This window comes from Sturnus vulgaris, chromosome 15 (assembly GCF_052056855.1).
Source record: "Sturnus vulgaris isolate bStuVul1 chromosome 15, bStuVul1.hap1, whole genome shotgun sequence".
NCBI lineage: Eukaryota > Metazoa > Chordata > Aves > Passeriformes > Sturnidae > Sturnus > Sturnus vulgaris.
Genome location: NC_142257.1, coordinates 9,009,572 through 9,027,734, shown reverse-complemented (window position 1 = coordinate 9,027,734; position 18,163 = coordinate 9,009,572). Strand labels below are relative to the sequence as shown.

Sequence of the window (18,163 nt, the reverse complement as noted above, 5' to 3'; positions counted from 1 at the left end):
TGCACTGGTACTAGACTCGTCCATCTGTTGCGCTGTGTCCTGTTGGGGTTCTCTGCTAGAATCCATCTATGTGACAAACCTTGCGAGAGACTGGAGAATAACAAATCAGTCATCATTTTATGTTTGTGCCTGAAACCTGATTTCTGACATGCAAACTGTAAAATGGAGTTGTTGGAAAGTCCTGGAGTCCTCTGTCAGTGTATTTATAAACACTGGTGACAGAGTTACAGTTCAGGGGAAAACTTAAAAGTCTGCTTTCAATATTGTCCCTCTCTCAGTCCCTGTCACTAAGGCAGTGTTTCTGTGAAGCCACAAATCATAAAATCTCTAAGGTTGGAAAAGACCTTTAAGGTAATCAAATGCAGCTGTCAAATGTCAGCTTGCTCTAGCTCCTAGCTTCCAGTTAAATAGGCTTGCATTGATGAGTGTTGGGATTTTTGATGTGCTGATTTTTTTTTAGAGTGTTTGTTCTCCCTGATCTGAACAAGTGAGTCCATCTGGTGCTTGGGGGAGAAGCTGACAGGAATGCACCTTATCTGCCACAGGAGGGAGTGAGCAGTTTGCATTTAGCTGGATTTTCACACTTTGAGAAAGCCTATAGCTAGTCATTGCTAATTTCCAGATTCTCTGGTAAATGCAAATTGCAACAAAAACTCAAATCTTTTTTTTTGTTTTGTGAGTCCCCATCACCATCCAACAGACACTGTTTGAGTGAGGCTCAAAGTATTGAAAAGGTGATCATATAAACTGTTATGAGAAGAAAAACAACTTTTGGATGCTGAGATGGGTTTATTTGGAGTTTACTGCATTTCCATTTCAATCTTATTGCCCTTTCCCCCTTTCAAGATTGCTTGTAGGATCCGAATGGTCGCAGTTCTCAATGTGAATATGAGATGTGATCCCAGGAAATACTCTTTGCATGGGCAACATTCTCCCAAGGACTTGTCCCTTGGAAATTGCACCATTGTATCTTATGGGATGGATACAGAGTAGTTTTACACAGAATCCTGGTGAGAAAACAAAGGGAGGGAAAACAATCAATGGCTGATGAAGCATTTGTTCTTCTGTACTAAATTTCAGAAATATTGACAATGTCTGTCTTGTCCTTTCCACTGAGATAGCAATAGTGGAAATACCAGAATAGCAGAAATACTGTGGTCATAAAAATTACATAGTGGTTGGAGTCATTGACTTGGTAAAAGAGGGAAGATGGAAGCAAGGAGAAGGTGAGAATTTGTACTGTAGGAAAGGGAGAAGCTTGAACTCAGTTATTTGCATTGTAGCAGGAGCAAAAAGTTCTGTATGCAAGTGGATAGAAGGAAACATGGCTAAACTACTTGGCTAACTGCTAGGTAATGTATCCTATATGAGCTCAAGACAAAGAAATGTTAAATTAGTGACAGCTGTTTACCTGATCCCCTGATTTCGACTCCATCATCAATGGCATTTCCATTGTGGAAGAATTTAACAGGCCCAGAGAGCTGGCCAGAGAAGGGAGCGTACACAGTCGCCCCATCAGCACAGATGACATCCACTGCCCGGTGCTTCCCTTTGCCATTGCGTCTGAAAACAAACATCATTACAGAAATCTCTGGTCAGGCCCAGTGCTACAGAGAGAGGTTAAGCAGCACATGGTGAGATCTGGAAATGGGTTGTTAGGGCAGAAATAGCGTCAGCAAACTGGCTGAAGGATCTGCAAAGATGTAGGTGAGGTAATGTCATGTAGATATGGTTAGAGTTGGAGAAAAATGCCTTTCTTCCAGATCTTTAAATAAAACCATAGAGTCACAGAAAGTTTAGTTGTGTCAAGGACATCAAGTCCAACCTTCCACTTCAATCAGGATTGTTCCCAACACTAGGTCAGGTCAGGCATGGCTTAGTCTGATAAAAAGCTCCAAGCAGAGAGGTGTTACGAACAATGTGGGCAGCCTAAAATTTTCCTCTAATCGAATCTAAGCCTTCAAAGCTGTAATTTTTATGTGACCTAAACAAAGTTTAACTTTTACTTCAGTGGAAGTACAACAAAACCCAGTGTGTTCCAATTATTATATTACCTTGGAGCTCCATAGTATCCACAGCCATACTTATCACAGCCTCTGATCTCGTTGGTAGGGTTCCCAGAACACACTGCAGCCCAGCGCCCGTCCTGTTGTGGCGATGGTGGAACAGCTTTGAAATACAGGAACACAGCACATCAAAGTTAACTTCTAGATTGTTTTAACACTTGCATGTTTGAAAATACTAGCTTTGATTTACAGTAGGTAAGAACATACTGACATTACATCCCATGCTTGTAGTTAGATTTTTCTCCATAAAATTTTTATCCTTTAGGTAATGAAAATTGAATGTAGACCTAAGCTGGATGGTAATGTTTCTAGATTAGGGTTATTTCATAGAAGAAACACGCTTTAAATACAAAAATTTAAAAAGAGTATCAGAGGTCTTAGAGTACAAATCTACTTTTGTTCTGAGTTGTGTTTTCTGTTGTTAAGGGTTTTTTACCAGGCGTAAGCAGATGAGTAGGATCAGAGTGGTCACAGTTCTCAACGTGGATATGAGAAATAATGCCAGGATATACTTTTTGCATTGGCAGCATTTTCCCGAGTTGTTGCCCTCTGCGGATTTGGCCGTGGTACCGGAAGGGGTGAATGCAGACCAGCTTCACACAGAAACCTGGAGAGAGACAGGAGAGGAAGCGAGGTCAGGAAACATCAGCTGCATCTGCTCCTGGGGTCAGCAAGAAGCATTCCCTGCCAGCTTCTTACTGGAGACTGTGAGGATGACGCAGAAATGTAGTCAAGGTACCAATAATGGTGAAATCAAAATTACTATATTTGCCAGGGCAAAAAGGAAAAAAGGGAGTTGGAAAATAGAGACAGGAAAACATCCTCTCAGCAAAACTGAGGATATATTTCCGGTGCTTTATTTTTGCGGTTTCCTATTTTTGATTTGGGGTTGTTATTTTCCTGCTACCTGTTTTACAACTCCTTTCTTCCCTCCTGTCCAAGAAAAGCATAGGAAAGTACTTCATCCTACTCGTGCTGTCATCCAATATTTCAGCATTCTAGAGAGGATGTAGGATTAATCAACACTGTGCTTGAATTGAAGAACCATAGAAACCTGGCTCAAGTAAAATGAAGTGATTACTTGTGCATGCCTCACAGCACACTTGCTGTTAATTACTTACCTGATCCCCTGATTTGGACTCCATCATCAATGGCATTTCCGTTATGGAAGAACCGGATGGGTCCTGAGAGCTGCCCGCTGAAAGGAGCGTACACTGTGGCTCCGTCAGAGCAGATGACGTCCACACCCCCGTGCTTTTCTTTGCCACCGTGCCTGGAGGCAGAAATACATAATTAGGGACATCTCTCAAGGCTAATGTTATGTATCAATTGGTAATTGGTCACTTAATGCAGGATGATAGCTGAAGCTTGTTTAACAAAAATTTTTTACCTGCAATGAAGTTGGACAGAAGTAGCAGGTTTGAAGCATCTTTTGTTTTGGTTTGGTTTTTTTGTTGTTGTTGTTTGTTTGTTTGTTTGTTTGTTTTTTGTTTGTTTTTTTTTTTTGTTACAAATTGTTCACATTACTCTGGCCTTCTTTGAGTGGGATGAAAATTCAAATTTAAGCTTATTTTTTATTTTCCCAAGTTAATGGGGTATTTCAGACTATTATAGAAAAGTACCAATTTTTTCCCTCCAAAAAGACACCTGTGCCATGTAAAATAGAATTTTGGCTAGCATTTTCTGACTTAGAAATTTGGAAGATGCATTATGAAGATGGACACTTATAGAGCCTGAGAAGAGGAGAGGAGAAGAAAATGCAGGAGGCATTTTTTCAGAGAAATATAATCTGTTTTTGTATGAGGAACCTACTTAAAGACAATGATGCTGTCAGATTTTTAGTTTGGGTAATTGAATCTACTCAGCTTCCTGTAAGGTGTTGCTGAGTGTTAGTTAATTTTCTGGAGTATAAGCAACAAGGGTAAATGACACAAATTCTTGAAATACTTCCATTTCATTTACTCTGTCTGTAATTCATGTAACAGTCCTGCTCCTTCACTCCTGCATCTGTTGTCAGCAGTGGTATGACTCTGCTTCTGTAAGATTGCCAATATTCCCAAAATCAGTAAGAGGTCCTGCAGACAACAGTATTTTTGCATTCTGAATGTCAGTTCTGTGTAACTGTACTCTTTCTCCTGCCTGAACATTTAATTTAGGAAAGCAAAGTGCCCTGCAGTGCCCAGGCCCTGTGTTACCTGTCAGCACCGAAATTCCCGCAGCCGTATCTGTCGCAGCCGCGGATCTGGTTGGTGGGGTTCCCGCTGCAGATCTGTGCCCAGTGTCGGTGCTGTTGTTGGGGTGGGTGTGCATCCAGCTGCTTGGTGAAAACTTCACATGGAAAAGAGGAAAAACAGGAAAAATTCAACCATGTTCTTAGTCTAGTGTGACAGAAAATGTTCATGTACAAAATAGGGTGTTTAAAGGGAAAGACATGAGCTCAAACGAGTTTGTCATTTCAGAAGCTGTAGGTAAAAGGACATTATACAACCTGCTGTATTGACTTGATCCTTTTTTTTCTGATGTCTTACTTTAAGGTATATACACCAAAAAGAAAGCAAAGCTATAGATAAAGATGATTAAAAATAGTTTGTTAAATAAACTATTTTTACGTTCTAATGGTGTTGGATTGATGGTTGGACTTGATGATCTTAGAAGTCTTTTCAAACCTTAATTATTTTATGATTCTTTCTGAAACTTCCAACTACTTCAATATCTCTTAATGCACACTTAATTCCATATTTTATAATAGTCATAACTGTCCATATTACCATCATTCTAGGTAAAACTAGAGGAAAAAAACCTCAGCATTATTTATGTTCAAGTGAATTTCAATAATACATTATTGTCTGCCTAAACCCAGTCAAGCCCAGCTCCATTACAGCAATCTCAACTCACCAGTGGACACCAAGCTGACCAGAGTGACCAGACTGAGAGCTGGCATTTTGGAGCCGTGTCACCCGTGTTCTTTGATCCAGTCAAAGATGTTGAACAGCTGCCACCTGAGGTATTTATGTGTTTTGGAAAGCCCAAGTCCGTTATCTTGGCCAATCAGTCTCGAGCAAAGTATTACAGCTCCAGGCAGGTGGTGTTGCCATATTGGGCACTGTGGAGGTCTGCAGGCTCTAACAGTTTTCAAAGCTGGTTGGGAAAGATGGATAAAATGATTGGGCTCTTAGCACACAGTAACAGATGGAAATGAACAACCCAACATTTCAGGAAACTCTGGTTGAGCTGTTTCTTAACACCTTTTCTTCCCCATCCTGCAGTAAGGGCACATTCAAAAATGGTAGGAACCACAAATATGGTTCAGAGGATTGAGCTGGAGGGAAAAGGTAGTCAAAGCTCCAGAGTGGATGTCACCAATTTGTCCTTTGCTGCTCATTCCTCCTTGGGTGTTAGTGCCCACCAGAGTTTTGTGACCAGCTTTGAGAACACACAAAGTGTTTAGCGTTCATGAGCATTCACTTATGCAAAGAAGAACTGATGCTTTTGCAATGAAACATTTATTTTTTCAGGTTCAGCTGAAATGGGCAATTATTTCACTTAAGTCCACGAAGTCTGTTCACTGAAACCCCGGTTTTTAACAGTGTAATACTTATTAAAACATCTTCAAGTTCTGAAACAACAGTTGCAAACCCACATTGCATGGGCAAAACTGACCTGGAGTTCAATAATTCTAGGTTTTAAAAAGTGATGTCTTTAGCACCTTCTTGGGTTCAGCTATTGTATTATGAAAGCAGACTTCTTTGTGAATCTGATAATCCTTCAGTTTAATTTTCTGTGCTACTTACAGAAAAGCATTAGATTTTCTTTACAGACATGTCTTAGATAATATGAAATTTAAATGAGTCCTGATTCTTTTCACATGAATTATTTGATATTTTAAGTTACAGAAACCTCTGGAAGTCCCACAGATTTTTTTCAGAGAAGAAACAGATGTGTCTCTGCCCTACTTCTAGTTTGCAATAGCATCTGTACATTGTGTTTTCTGAAAACATCCATGGAACAAGCAGTTGGAGACAAATTTTTCATTTGCGTTTCCAAGCTTTTCATTACAGCCAATATTTAATTCCCAAACAATCTTTCAGCCCTCCCTGGGGTTACAACAAGTGGTTTGGCTGGTTTTATCCCTGCTGCTTTCTTCTCCATCCTGCCAGGAAGAACTGCTAGTTTCCACACTCATAACCACCAAACAGATATTTATGTAAAAGTTATGTCCCTTCAGTCCAGTTTGGATGGGGCTTTTGGTTGGAATTTGCTTAATATAATGGAGTTTTGGCTGATAAATGACACAATGTGCTGGTAAGGCTTCTCAGTGGGTATTCATGGTTTGGGAATGCTGCTTATCCCTGAACTGAAAGATGGGGTGTGTGGCTTTGTGTGACCCTTGCCAGAAACAACCTTCATTGCTTATTCTCCTTCATTTGACACAAGCTCCCTGCAAACCCCCTCAGCTCCCCTCAACAGCAGGAGTCAGCAGGGGAGGTGGCACGGGTGGTATTTTCAATGAAGATTTCATAGCAGAGAGGTTGTAAAGTGTTTCTGATCTTGGCTAGCTCTGTACTGGCTGCTGGAAGCCTTTTTCAATTTAAAAATAAAGACTTTTTTCAGGGATGCCTGGCCATTCCCAGTTGAGGAGTGTCCAGTGGGATTTTTGCAATAATGATCTCTCTCAACCAGATTTTATTTCTGATTTATTTCAGTTTGCAGTGGGAGAGTTTTAAATACCTCATTAGATAACTTTAGCCTGGGGCAGACCTGCCTTGAAAAGCTACTGATTTTTATAGACTCCTGTGAACTCACATACTCCAAATTTTACCAACGAAAGAATGCAGCACTTCAATCCATTCTACAAAGTCTTACGAAGGAAAGGCTTAGTGTAAAGCCAGCCAAGCTGGTAGGCATGGGAAGGGGAGGTATTACGGGTGCACAGAGCCTGAAGAAGATTTTCCTTGAGCTCTGTTTTGCAGTCTGGTGCTTTGTAAAAGCAGGCTCTAAGCTGCCTGCTCTTTGCAATTTTTTCCCCATCTCTATTGTGTGCAGGCTGACTCCAAATTGCTCATAACTGTGTACATTTATTTTTATTTCTTCCCTATAAGAGATCCTAACAGCATTGTCTCTTGCTCTGGTCTTTCAAAAACACATCAAAATGCCATTGCTACTGCAATATATCTAATGCACTTGTGCTAAAGTACTCTTAATAAAACAGCTTTCAAGTGTAGGATGATGCATTTGGGATGTCTCAGTGCCTCCCCCATCTTTCCTGGGTAGAACCTCTCACCTTGGGCATGAGGAAACTCAGAAGTGAAATTGGAGGGATTCTCCTGTTGGGCACCCAAGATGTTAATTTAACGGTTGGTAGGTGCAGTTGTGAAAGACATGAATTGGCCACTTAGCACCCAGTAACAGAAGGATATGGAACAACCCCTGGCATTGCACAGTCCTGGGAGCTGCAGTTGCACCATTTCCTTCCCTGTGGTGGCAAGCGAGCACGAAGATGGAGGGGAGCCAGGTGGGTTAACTTGGGAAATGCTGATTTCTTTCTTTTGCATGGGGTCTGAGGTCCCCATTTTATCCCCTTTAATGTCAGTAGTAACTTAAGTGGCTGTGTAAGAAAACTCTTCAAGATCTTCTGATGGACTAAGCAATTGCTCAGCAGGAAAATGGGAGTGTTTGGTCTCATATCACTGAATCACAGAATTATAGACTGGTCTGGGTTGGAAAGGAACTCAAAAACCATCTTGTTCCAACTCCCCTGCCATGGGCAGGGACACCTTCCACTAGATCCGTTTGCTCCAAGTCCCTTCCAACCTGGCTTAGAACACTTCCGGGGATGGGGCAGCCACAGCTTCTCTGGGCACCCTGTGCCAGGGCCTCCCCACCTTAACAGGGAAGAATTGCTTCCCAATACCCACCTAGTCCTGCCTCTGGCAGTTTGAAGCTGTTCTTTGTCCTGCGACTCCAGGCCCTGGTCAAAGTCCCTCTCCAGCTCTACTTGGAGTCCCTTTAGGAAGGGGCTCTGAGCTCTCCCTGGAGCCTTCTCTCCTCCAGGTGAGCACCCCCAGCTCTCGCAGCCTGGCTCCAGAGCAGAGAGGTTCCAGCCCCCGAGGTCTCTCCATGACCTCCCCTAGACTTGCTCCAACAGGTCCACATCCTTCTGATGTTGAGAACCACAATAGGCAGAGAAGGAGTTAAGCCTGATGCTGTCCTGAAGAAAGCCCTCCTTTGCTGTTCAGCCTTTCCAAGATACCCTGATTCTGCTGTGTAAATGATGTCATATTTCAGGAATGTAAACTGCCAGTTACCAGGGCTTCTGGGTGGTACCTACCATGCATGTGTCCATAAACCTTGCAAACATTAGACTAGTCCCCCTTAACTTATTAATTATCTTAACATTATGTCTTAATAAATAAAGTTGCATAGTAGAAGAATAGAGTAAGATTTTTGGAGGGAAAAACCCAGAAAACTGAGAAATGGCTAGGCAATGGTAGTCGTGCCTTAGGGCAGAAACATCAGCAAAGCCAGGGCCAAACTGTGAGCCAGAGCAAATCTATCCCCACACCAAACCCTGCTGTTTCCTTCCAGCCATGCTGCCTCCCTCTTCTGCTTGCCCACAGTGAGGGCTGGTTTCTCCATTATTTCCTTTACACAGCTGGATTCAACCACTGTCCAAAAATTGATAAAATCCTTCCTCTTTGCTACTTCTGAAGGGCTGTTCTGCAGTGAACTGGATAAATGAGTGCTGTGCATTTTATTTCCTGGTCATTTTACAATCTCACAACTGTAGGCTTGCCAGCTTTGTTGGCAGGTGATAGAAAAAGTAAATTCTTTTCCTATATTTTACCTTTGGCTTGGTCCTTCTTGGCTAGCCCAGTGTTTCTTGTGGTAACAAGTCAGTGCTGAGCGCTCACCTCCCAGCTGAGCTGTAGACAATAGGTTATTAAAAATCCCTAAAAGCTGTTTCTATCATATTCTATGTGCTAATCATTATAAAATTAAACATATTTCAAAAAATTATCATAGAAGAACTTATTCGTGCCACTTGTAGTGCAGACTAGTGGTGAAAATCCAGTGGGCACAATGCAAAACAAATTGCACTGGCTAATAAATCCAGCTTCTGATCATTGAAATGAGAAGAATTTTGCCCCAGAGATTAACTAAGCCCTATGCACATGGCTGAGACTGGAGTTCTGGTGGGATAACAGCAGGTTGTGGTTGTTGACCAGCAAAGGGCAGGGCTGGGCCTGCCTTGTTAACCAGGTATCAGACTGTGGGAGGTGTGAGTATCCTGCCCCTTTTTGCCAAGTATGAGCTGAAGATGAAGCTGGAGTTGTGATACAGCACAATTCTGATTGAAGGCTCCATTTCAAGTTTATTTGCCCTTATTAACAAACATACCTCAGCCTGAGGTAGGCTGGTTTCAGTAGGGTGCACTAAAGAACACAAAATATCTTTTTACTGCCTATGTTCTGTCTCCTGGGGAGGACAAAGCTTTGGCTGAATCCTCCAAAAGTCCTTTAAGGCTTGAGGAAATAGAAGGGCATAGCATAGATTTGGGTTACAACTTAAGGCAGTCAGTCTGAGACCTTATGATACAAACTTACAAAACAAAAGGGATAGAAGGAAATGAATCGTTGCAGAACCGGTGCAGAAACAAAGCAAATCTGCATGGCTGAGTTTGTTAGCTCTCTACTCAAAAGCCTAATTGTCCCTGTATCATTCCCCATCACCCCCTCCCCTTAAATATTTCTAGAACTGTGTATTTTACCAGCTCTTTATTTCCTTTCCAGAGTCAGCTACACGTTGTATTTTCCCTTCCTCTAGACCCAGTTAATTTTTAATAGACTGATAAGATAAAACTGGATTTACTTGTACTGTTTGCCCCAACTGGTCTGTAACCTGAAATAGAAAGTGATAATTACTTGTTCTCCTCTGCTAGTGGGTGACAGCCCCTGCTAAAACTGGAAGGTTTTATGTAGGAGCATCACTGTGCTGCTGGAAAAACTCTGATTAAATAATGGATTCCTGAAAATGCTTGGGAAACCAATCTGTGGGACACACTGGAAAAGTGCTGAGCTATGGTCCTTAAGGTACAGGTGAAAATGTCACTCTTGGAGGAGCAAAGCTGGGATGTTGATGGAAACTCAGAGCCCTGCTCAGTCACAAATGTCATCTCAGTTCTCATTAGAGTTTACATGGAGAGGTGGGGGTTGGAGTGGGTTCTTCTCTTTTCAAATATAAGGTGATAACTGTGTTAGAACATGGAATTTTCTGTGAATCGTAGGTGGGAGTCTTTCTTTCATAAGGACAACCAACTGCATTATAACAATTTAAAAACATTTGTCAACATGGATAACACTGGAGACTTTTGCTGAAATATAAGCAAAAGAAGGAGAAGAAGGGAAAGAGTTGGGGTTTTTTCACAACTCAGTTGTACTGACTTGCCTTCAATGTCTGGTCACTATCTGCCTCTACAGGTGGGGCTGAATATTTATGTGGACATGCTGAGTTTTCATTCATAGCAAAATTAAAGTGTTTCCTGGGAAGGGCGAATAAGCACCTCTCACAGGTGCAGCAAATACCCTTCTGTAGTTGGAAGAAATAAACATGTTGCCAGGACATACACAGCCCCCACAGAAGCCGCTTCCCTGCTTCTCCAGGGCAGGAGTTTCACGAGGAAATACGTGAGCCTGCAGCACTTGCAGAGCACTTTAGCCCTTGACACTCCCAGTAGCATGTTGGCAGTCTTGGCCTGAGAAGCCTTGTCCTGTTAACAAGAGCTTGTTGTCCCAGGAAAGTCTTCAGCTGATTTACTAATGGAAAGAAATGTCTCACTTGGACAAAAAGAAACCTGAGTGTGCCAAGGCAATCCTGAGGCAGGAGTCTGGGGAAAAGGAATGAGTTACTTCATCAATGTTGTTTTATGGCTTTGGTGATGGGCCCCAGGGAAGATTTGGGTTTCAGCTTTATACAGGTTTTTTCTTCCCAGCTGCCTTAAAAAAGCAGAACCTAGCCCTAAGTCTATGACAGCACCAAAGAAATTCAAAGCAATTTGTAGTGAAGCAGCCCTTTAATAATGTAATTTTCCATGTTTAAGCACAAGTGAAATTTCTGACTTATTAAAGAAATCTTCATTTTTGGCTGAAAGAAAGCAGTGAAATCCAAGAGGAGTGAGCTGCAGCAGGGCTCAGGCTGCTGAGCGTTGAGAATCCATCTCCTCCCACCATCTTCTGTCCCCACGGCATCAGCCCCCACCCAAAAGAACAGTGATGGACAGGATACAGTGACAGCTTTAAGGCAGGTGTTTTAGAGACCTTACTCTCAGAGTAAGTTCTTTCTTAGAGATCTTACTCTGAGGCTGGTCTTGCTCAGATAACTACCAGTATTTTGTTCATGGATACTTTTGAGGTGGAACAACTGCTTGAGGCTCAGTGGTTTTCACTCTGATGGAGGGACTGCCTGTGCCCAAGCAATGCCCCACAAGTCAGGGGGCTGGAGGTTTGACCCTGATGTGCAGGCTCCTGCTAACATGTTGGGACAGGATCTTCTAAGGCACAGTTCTGGATATGGACATGAAATATAACTCCTCAGTCACCCTTTGCATGGGCACCAGGACACTGATTTTCACTCCCTTCTTATGGGGCCAAACTCTATGGGTTTCATGTAGAACGTCTTCACACAGAATCCTGTTAACACAGGGGACAGAGAGGGAGAAATTTGCTCCTATGAAATTTTTTCAAAGCCGGGCAAAGTTGTAACATTCAGTAGCAAAATACAAATGACAATAAAATGATAAGAGATTTAGCAGCAATGCTTTAAGAAGCAGAGAGTTGACATTTGTGAGTGTGAAGGGCTCAGCAGGCACTATCTACTATGGGCTCTGGTAATGGCATCACTGGGAAGAGGAAGGGAAAATGATATGCTGGCATTGGAGGTCTGACCTAAAAGAGTTCAGGAAATCCCTAATGCCTTCCCTAAGTAAAATAGCCTAGGTCCTAGGCAGCCTTCATTTATTTTATGAATTGTGTATTCTTTGTGAAGTTGAAGGTGATTGCATTAAAGACACAAACATCTCTGGACACAAATCAAGATCCTTACTGATCTTGAAGTAAAAGGCTTTTAAGAAATCAGGCATGCTGTTAGTAATCAATATGCCTCAGCTGATTCTTGCTTATTCAATCAACATTATTTTTCCACAACCCTTGACCAGCTGATGCTGGGCTGGAGTTGTCTTCACAGCCTAGTGGAGACCAGATGAGGTGTTTCAGCTTCAGACAACCCCTTGCAGATCAGCAAGATGAGGAGGGCATCATGCTGGTCCTGTCACATGAGGGGTTTTAAGCCCCCACTGTCTTCCCTCTCCCATTTGGATCCCTGAGTGATTTTTTTCTCAAGAAGAAACTCTCTTGGTGTACAGTTTTCCTGCCTGTCAGATGTCATACATAGAGAAGGGAAAATCTATTTGACAGTAAAATTTTGAAGCAAGATGTTTAGACAGACTATATCGGCAAAAAAATATATAGTAGCTACTTCTGTGCACTACTTCTCATGCCCAGGGCTCAGCTAAACCAAGCCAGATAATATTGCCTCAGCCTAAATTCATTTTGTTAATTACCAGTTTTCTTTGAGACATCAAAGAGGAGAAAAGGACGAGTGAAGCAATTGTGTATGTTTCCTCAGAAAATGAGTGGGTTTTTTCCTAATTCTGTTAATAAATATCCTGAGGACCAAATACTCTCAGTTTCTTGTTGCACACTCAGTTTAAAGCAGTGGAGGTGAATGCACTGTGGTGAGAGGCCACAGGGAAACCCACCAGCTTCAAGGGCATCCTTCAAACACAACAGCAAGGTCACCAACCCATGACATCTCTGATACTCCTCTGATCCACAGGAGAGCAGCCACCACAGGTGACTTCTGCTTCTGTCCCCGGAGAGGGGAGGCCACCAACATACGGGACTGCAGAAAAATGTGCTCCAGCTCTTGTGCCACACTGGGAAATTTAGGTTAAGAGCTCTTTGGAAATCTGGATTTCCGGGCTGCAGATGGGTTTCTCTGGGGTCTTTTAATAAACTTCTGTCTGGCTTCCACTAGTGTGGGAGAGGGGAAGATAGTGGAGGTCTGCAAGGCGTGGCTCCTGGAACCCCTCCGGGACAATTGTTGGCTTTGCTTTGATTTTGCTAACTGAGATGAGAGGTTTTCACATTGAGTGAATTAAACATGGAAAAGACAAAATTGCTTGCTGACATTTTGCATTATACCCTGAGATAAAGATCAGGGAGGTAAAGAGTGATTAATGAAGGCTTTGTGTGAGCTGTGCAAGAGCAGTGGATGCTTTGCTCACCTCATCTGCTCTCACCACGCTGTGTTTCATGGGGGTTACAGCTGTATTGTGTACCTGAGCAACACCCCAAGGCTTGGAGCAATGCACATAACCAACCAATTTCTTCACATTTTGCTTATTCCTGACTGGATCCAAAGATAGGTTTTTTAATTTTCAGAAAAGCTGCTGGCAGTGATTGGTAATTACTTAATTTTTCATTGATGGCAGGAATGTGGAAGAGACAAAGCAGGACAAGGGGAGCAAAGCAAGGTCTGTGTGATGCAGGCACTGAAGGGTCTCTCACTGGGATGAAGAAGGGGAAATTGTGTGGGTGGCAAGTGAGGCAGGATGGGTTTTTCCTCATCTCACATAGTTCTGGGAGACACTAGGACAATGGGAAGGTGTGTGTGAGGCACAGGCAATTCTCTTTAGCTGTGGCTGCACAGCCTACATAGTGTAGGTATAGAGTATGTCTGTACATAGTGTACATAATGTATGTCTGAAGAAGAAAAAATATCACAAAAAATGCCCAAACACTGCAGCTCTGTAGGCTTTTCAGGTCACCATGTGGGCAGGAATGCCCACTGCTCTGTATTTGGGGCTTGCACCAGGGAGAGTGGGTGCCTTGCTTGCAAAAGGGTGAATAAGTAGCAAAATAGCGAACTGCTCATGTGCAAGTAAGCACCACAGAGTCATCAAATTAAATGCAATTCAAGTAAGATTAAATTTAAAAGACAATGGCATTAAATTCTATCCCTAAAACTCATAAAACTCTCTAAAAGCAATTTCCAAAATTGTAACCATGCTGAGAGTTAATAGTTTTCATTAAAGAGGAAGTGCTTGACTCAGTCTGTCACTTAGCAATAGGAGAGTTGTTCTCCCCTGTTATGGAAGGGATGCAAATAGCTGTAACAGTTTTCTTTCTGTTTTACCAAGTACCAAGGCATAACTAAAGGGGCTGGCAATGCTCTAAGGGCTTGAATCCCCAACTTATGCTAAAAATGGTCTTTTGGTAAAATAGGTGTCTAAAAACTCACAGCCTGTTCTGGCCTTTGACACAACAGACCAAATCCTTCTTGTTTTCTTCTATTCACCAGTCAGTACAACCTGATAGACCTCAATGTCCTTAAACAGAGACCCAAACAGAGTGAAATCCATGGGTATGGGTAGATTGCAGTGAGGGAGAGAAGGTGATTTGCTTTCCTGACTGTCAGGCTTTAGAAATATCCAGGTTTTGCAAGACTCTAATTTAATTTCTTACTGGAAATAAAGCCCTGGGGCACAGTACTGCAGATGCCTACTAGCAATGTCTTGTTTTTCCTCCATTTTTTTTTCTTGCTGGTGAACAAATGCCACATGAACTGTATGGGATGACAAGCTGTAATCCCATGTGTCTCTGAGTTGTATTGCTTCTATTTCCTAGAGGCTGCAGAGTACATAAAAGAGGGCCAGAATTAGTGTTAAAAAAAAAAAAAAAAAAAAAAAAGCTGTCTGTGGGGATAATAACTTATTGTTTCTGTCAATTATGTTTATAAAAAATAATTTGGATGAACTAGAGGGGCATTCTAGAGGGTACTGTGATGTCCAAAGGCAACTTTTGCCTCCCTTTCTCTGATAACATCTTGGACATTCCAAAAAATATGACATAGTTTAACATCAAAAGTCTTTAAAAATTATTTTTAAAAGTATTAAAATTATTGTTGTTAGCATGTAATGGATTCCTGAAATGCAGCATCCAACTTGTATATTGGCCTGTGAGGGAAAGGATGGTAATGAAACCCAATTTAACTAATGAGTGTAATTTAGAAAGAGACTTTACTGCAGACTTTCACAGGAAATAGTTTAGAAACACTCTGCCTGTGGAGAAGAAGGGGCTTGTGGTTCTTCAGAAAGCCTTGCTTCAATCTGCAGAAACACACAGTGGTTTTTTATTAGTTAATATGAGCAGCAGAATTGCTGTATGCAATCCTGACATTGCAGTTGTGCCTCCAGTGCTGCCTGGCTGAGGGACAGCTGCTCTGGCTGTCCCACGGGATGCCCAGGCAAGGGGCCATTAGTGACTCTCTGCACCACATTGATAATTTAGTCCATTAGCAGTTTAAAATCCTGCAGTCTTCTGTGCACAGCTGGCTGTTGGTTCTTGCAGAAAGAAATTTCTTTGTAGTCCTGGGTCCCCATCAGCATGGCAAGGCTGAGCTGCACAGCCCCATGTCCTGCTGTGGTGCATCACTCCCAAGGTGTCCCTCATGTCCCACCAGGTTAATGGTCACTTCTGTGGTCCCCATCAGTGGTCTTGTCTCTGCTCTTGTCCTGTTGCTGGGTTTGCTGGGTTGGGGAGTATGTTTGGATGCTTTTTTCTCCCCAAGTACTTGTTGAGCTCATCTTGGCACATCAAGGCTCATCCAGGACAAGCCTGTGGAAACGTGGTCCCAGCCAGGTCTTGGATTTGGGCACTGGAGAACCAAGGATGTGCAGCACTTGTGCTCCAGAGCAGGAAGGTGTTGGTGAGATGAACTGGGCTGTGCAGGGGACAGTGAAAGTGGCAGGGCTGTCACTGGCCTCTGTTGGAAGGCAGATGAAGGCAGCTCCACTGAGCAGCCTGTCCCGACCTCCTGGATCCTCATGTTTATGTATAGGCAGAGATAAAATGTCTCTGCTTTGTGTATACACATACATACATACATGCATACATATATATATATGTATATATAGATACATATAGATATATGTATATATATCTCCAAAATTGTGCTCTAACAATTTTGCTTTCATCTGGAAGAAGGAAGATATATTTATCTCACCTTGGGTAGTCTAAAAACAGATCTTGTGTTGCCCAGGATCCCAAATCTCCCATGTCTGGGTGCCTCAGCTTCTGGGATCAGTCCACAGACAACTTCTCAGTGCTTTGGCATTAAAGGGTGGAAAACTGCAATATACTGGATATCTAATTATGAAAACACATAAAGAAGACCATAAAAATAAATCATGCCGTTATTGTAGTGCCTGCTACTCTTTTTTGTTCAGCAGATTTCTTTTACCCTTTAAGAGGAGCTGTTGATGGATTTAGAAAAGCTGCAGACAGATACGTGGTGCTGCAGTGGGGCTGGTTTTGCTGATGGGCAAAGGCAGATACCACCTCTCCCCTCACCTTTGGGCTGGCAGAGCCCTGTCCTCACTAAAATACAAACTGTGTGGGAATGGCCTCTTGGCAGGTCTCTGAATGGAAACCATATAATTAAAAACCACTGTCTAGCCTAAAGTACTGCTAAATGTTTAAGCTATCACATTTCCACGGCTCATTCAGGGGTATTTTTAGTGCTGGTAGAGAAAGTTGCTGACTTCAGGTCAAGTAATCTCTCCCAAGGTCTGTGGTCCTGATTCAGGGAAGATTAACTATTTGTTTAAATGTTTCTTATAGTGAAGCCTCTCTCCCTGCCTCTGCCCAAACCTTCCCATGGGAGAGGACTGGGCCTGGATTGCAAGCACGAAGAGAAAAGACCAGCCTGCATTGGCATTCAAAGTAGAAAGGTCTGATACTGCTGAAATGTAGATATCTGTCTAAATGTAATTTCTCTTACATATTTCCATTGCTCGTGCCTGATTTTCCCAGAGTGGATTCAAGCAGCAGGAAGCTGCCTCCATATGAAGTGCCTTGCCTCATGCTGTCTGGGACTCATGCATCCAGCTGTGCAGCACAGCTGGCTTAAGAGCTTGGATTTTTTTGTTTTACACAAAAGTCTTTTGGTAAGATAATGAAGGCAAGGAATTGTTAAGCTGTCACTCACAGAGCAAAGACAAGAGCCAGAAGTTGGAATTTTGCACGGCATTTGTGGTCTTGTTTGTGTATCCAGTGATTCTCTGCTCCATGGCCATGGCTGATGGTCCCCGTCACGCCCCTCTGGTCCCTCGTGGAGAGGGATGTGTGAGAGCCACGCTGAGGGGACTCACAGGGCTGAACCCACAGGAGGGAGAGAGCAGAGGGACACCACAGTGGCCAGCACCAGGGAGAAGGGCTCAGCTGGCTTTTCCATGCAGGAGCAAACTTCCAGTGGACAACTGAGGAGGGTTTCTGGGTGCTGGAGAAGAGCTCTGCTGCATGAGGATATTCGAAATGATGGAAAGGAGATCTCCTGCAGGCAGCCAAGCAGGGGACTGGCTGGAGTTTGCCTTTGGCAGTAGAGGTGAGTGGGGTTGGCAGATTGCAGGTGGGTATTGAAGGTTTGACAGCATGTGGGAGAAGGCCAGTGTTGGGATGAGCTGAGGAGCCTTGAGATGAAGATGAATACACATGTTTGACATAACAGGGGGAGTCGTGGAGAGAGAGGAGTGATGTGGTTATGCTGACAAGCCAGAAAATGAGCCCAGGCTCCTCTAAGCAAGGAGATATTCTACAGTAGGGACACAAATGCTGGGGCCAGAGTGTATTATTGAAATAATTCAAATTCTAGTTTAGTTAAAAATAAATTCTAGAAAAGATATCCCATTTAATTTTAACCTGCCAATGAGTATGCAGCAGCAAGTCTTTCTTGTGGGCAACAATCCCTCAGACTAGAGGACATGAGCAGGGTCCCCCTTGATATATTTGAGGGGTCACAGCTGCTTTGCAATATCTTAAATGTCCCTTCCAGTGGTATCAGCACTCTGCTGCTGACCATGTACTCCAGGTTTGAGAACTACATTTCACCATTAAGAGAGGATTTGTAAATAACTCCTTCTTGTGCCATTAAATTCAATGATCATTCCCTGTGGTTTTATTACCTTTGTGCTGGTAACTTTC

At 42.8% G+C, this 18,163-nt stretch overlaps 1 protein-coding gene across 1 annotated transcript; it reads right to left on the bottom strand.

Annotated features, from left to right (window-relative positions):
- Positions 1 to 778: 778 nt before the first annotated feature.
- On the bottom strand, positions 779 to 5,036 carry LECT2 (leukocyte cell derived chemotaxin 2). Its single transcript, XM_014883374.2, has 7 exons — positions 4,962 to 5,036; positions 4,262 to 4,394; positions 3,188 to 3,339; positions 2,503 to 2,673; positions 2,055 to 2,169; positions 1,412 to 1,563; positions 779 to 1,007 (listed from the first exon to the last, which is right to left on the bottom strand). Exons 1-7 carry the CDS (start codon positions 5,005 to 5,007, stop codon positions 823 to 825), a joined length of 954 nt encoding a protein of 317 aa, XP_014738860.1. The 5' UTR covers positions 5,008 to 5,036; the 3' UTR covers positions 779 to 822.
- Positions 5,037 to 18,163: the final 13,127 nt, after the last annotated feature.